Source organism: Tribolium madens, unplaced genomic scaffold (genome assembly GCF_015345945.1).
Source record: "Tribolium madens isolate multiple individuals breed KSU strain unplaced genomic scaffold, Tmad_KSU_1.1 Scaffold_7;HRSCAF=85;Tcas5.2_LG10, whole genome shotgun sequence".
In the NCBI taxonomy this organism is placed as follows: domain Eukaryota; kingdom Metazoa; phylum Arthropoda; class Insecta; order Coleoptera; family Tenebrionidae; genus Tribolium; species Tribolium madens.
Genome location: NW_025401050.1, coordinates 5,456,025 through 5,458,403, shown reverse-complemented (window position 1 = coordinate 5,458,403; position 2,379 = coordinate 5,456,025). Strand labels below are relative to the sequence as shown.

The following is a 2,379-nucleotide window of genomic DNA, read 5'->3' as shown; positions in this document are numbered from 1 at the left end:
ATTAAAAGTGTCTAAATTGAAATTGCCCGCCTTTCTCAAGACTAAATATTTGTTAATAATTTAAATTTCCTGCTTAAAAAATAAGTTAAAAGAATTGACAAAATTCGTATTTCTCGCTTTTTTTAATCTTTAAGATTTGTCAAAAATTCTAATTTCCCACTTTTTTCACACTTGTGTGTATTTCCTCGAAAAAACTCCTTTTAAAACATTAGAGGTGTCAAAATTCAAAATTTTTTTCGTTTTAAATCTTTAATAATTGTAAAAAATTCAAATGTCATGCCTTTTTTTCCAAACTGTTGAAAATTTTTTCCGGGAAAAAATTGCTTTGAAAACAATTAGAGTTGCCGAAAATCAAATTTTCCACCCTTTTTCAGTTTCTAAAAGTTGTCAAAAAAGTCTAATTTTTCCCCTTTTTTCAAACTTTATCATTATTTCTACAAAAAATTTGCCAAAAACATTAAAGTGTCAAAATTCAAATTGCCCGCCTTTCTTAAAACTAAATATTTGTTAATAATTTAAATTTCCTGCTTAAAAAATAAGTTAAAAGCAATTAGAATTGACAAAATTCATATTTCTCGCTTTTCTTAATTTTTAGGATTTGTCAAAAATTCTAATTTCCCGCTTTTTTCACACTTATTTATTATTTCATCGAAAAATTTCTTTTTAAAACATTAGAGGTGTCAAAATTCAAGTTCCCTGTCTTTTTCAATCTTAAATATTAGACAATAATTTAAAATTTCCGCTTTAATAACAATTAGAAATTGCCGAAAATTAACTTCTATTTATTTCCACGAAAAAATATTATAACATTCGAAATGTTAAAGTTCAAGGTTCCTGCCTTTTACTTATACATTTGTCAAAATTCAAGTTTCCTGCCTTTTACTTATACATTTGTCAAAATTTTAAATTTCCCCCCATTCTAGTCCAGGCCCGGCTTCAGCAAAATCGAGATTTGTTGCTCAGGATGGGCCCGAAAACCCCACAGCCATTTCGAGTGCGAACCTGTTTGCGAAAATGGCTGCCCTAATGGCAACTGTACCGCCCCCAACGTGTGTTCTTGCAAACGAGGCTATATCAAGGATAATCTCCAAAACTGTATTCCCACTTGTCCCATTGGGTGCCTCCATGGGGTTTGTACCAACAATGGGCTTTGCTCATGCAACGCCGGCTTCCAGTTGAGCCCAGATGGTAAATTTTGCACACCGGTGTGCACAGGGGGCTGCGGGGTAGGGGGCGACTGCATCGGGGCGGAGGCCTGTCGCTGCAAACCCGGGTAAGAAAAATAATTGTAAAAACAAAAGAAAGTTAACAAAAAAAATACAAAAATAAAAACTAGAATAAAAAAAAAAGGTAAAAAGAAATAAAAAAAAGAAAACAAAATTTCGATACTGATATCGTACAAAACTTAATAAAAATAAGTAAAATTCTTTCTTTTTTTCTTTCTTTTTTTAAAGACTTCTACTGCCTATAAAAGTTCAAAGAAAAATTTTCTTTTAATTGTCTCAAAAATATTTTTTTTAGGTTTATTCTGAGCCCCCAAACCAACAAATGCGAGTACTTCTGCGAGGGGGGCTGCGGGGGCGGCACCTGCATCGGCCCCAACCAGTGCTCCTGCAAGCCCGGATTCAAGCAAGTGGGGACGGCGTGTGTGGCCGAGTGCCCCCAAGGGTGCAAAAACGGCCTTTGTACCGCCCCCAACGTGTGTTCATGTGAACCCGGCTGGTCATTGGATAAAACAGGTTCAATGTGCATACCCCATTGTCGCGAACCTTGTCTTAATGCCGATTGTACCGCCCCCAACACATGTACGTGCAAAAAGGGGTACACAGTGGACCCCTCCAACCCCAAGGGGAATAGATGTGTAGCGTTTTGTCCCGGAGGATGCGAGAATGGGACTTGTTCAGCCCCCAATTTCTGTATTTGTAATCCGGGATTTGTCAAGGAGGCCAAGGGGAGTAATAGGTGTGTGAGGAGGTTGAAGAGGTCGCCGATGATGCATTTTGAGTTGATTCCTCAACAGGATGACAAGTTTTGAGAATATTGTACTTACACTTAACGAAATAAATGATTAAACAAGGAATTTTTGCTTCATTTGTGTGGTAAATTAAAAAATAACAAAAATTAATGTAAAAAATAAAAAACCTAGAATCTGATATCAATTTTGGCGAATTCGAAAATGTTGTGTTGTCAATATGTATGTATAACTCAAACTATCAGATTTTGTCAAAATTTAAAGAGGGCTTAAAAAACAACAAAAATTAAAAATAATAATAACTTCTAAAAATAAAACTTCCCCAATTTAATACTTTTTATTGATAGATTTAGTTTATGCTAACAAAAATACAAAACAAAGAAAAAGAATAAAAAGACATAAATAAA

The 2,379-nt window shown here is 34.5% G+C and overlaps 1 protein-coding gene across 1 annotated transcript in view; it reads left to right on the top strand.

The window, feature by feature from the left end:
• The window catches only part of LOC123009549 (von Willebrand factor D and EGF domain-containing protein-like), a 3,765-nt gene extending 1,688 nt beyond the window's left edge, over positions 1 to 2,077 (top strand). The window contains exons 3-4 of the mRNA XM_044405936.1: positions 924 to 1,273; positions 1,522 to 2,077. Of these exons, the coding sequence (XP_044261871.1) occupies positions 924 to 1,273; positions 1,522 to 2,035 (864 nt within the window). The 3' untranslated portion in view covers positions 2,036 to 2,077. The remainder of the gene's footprint in view (positions 1 to 923; positions 1,274 to 1,521) is intronic.
• The last annotated feature ends 302 nt before the right edge of the window (positions 2,078 to 2,379 follow it).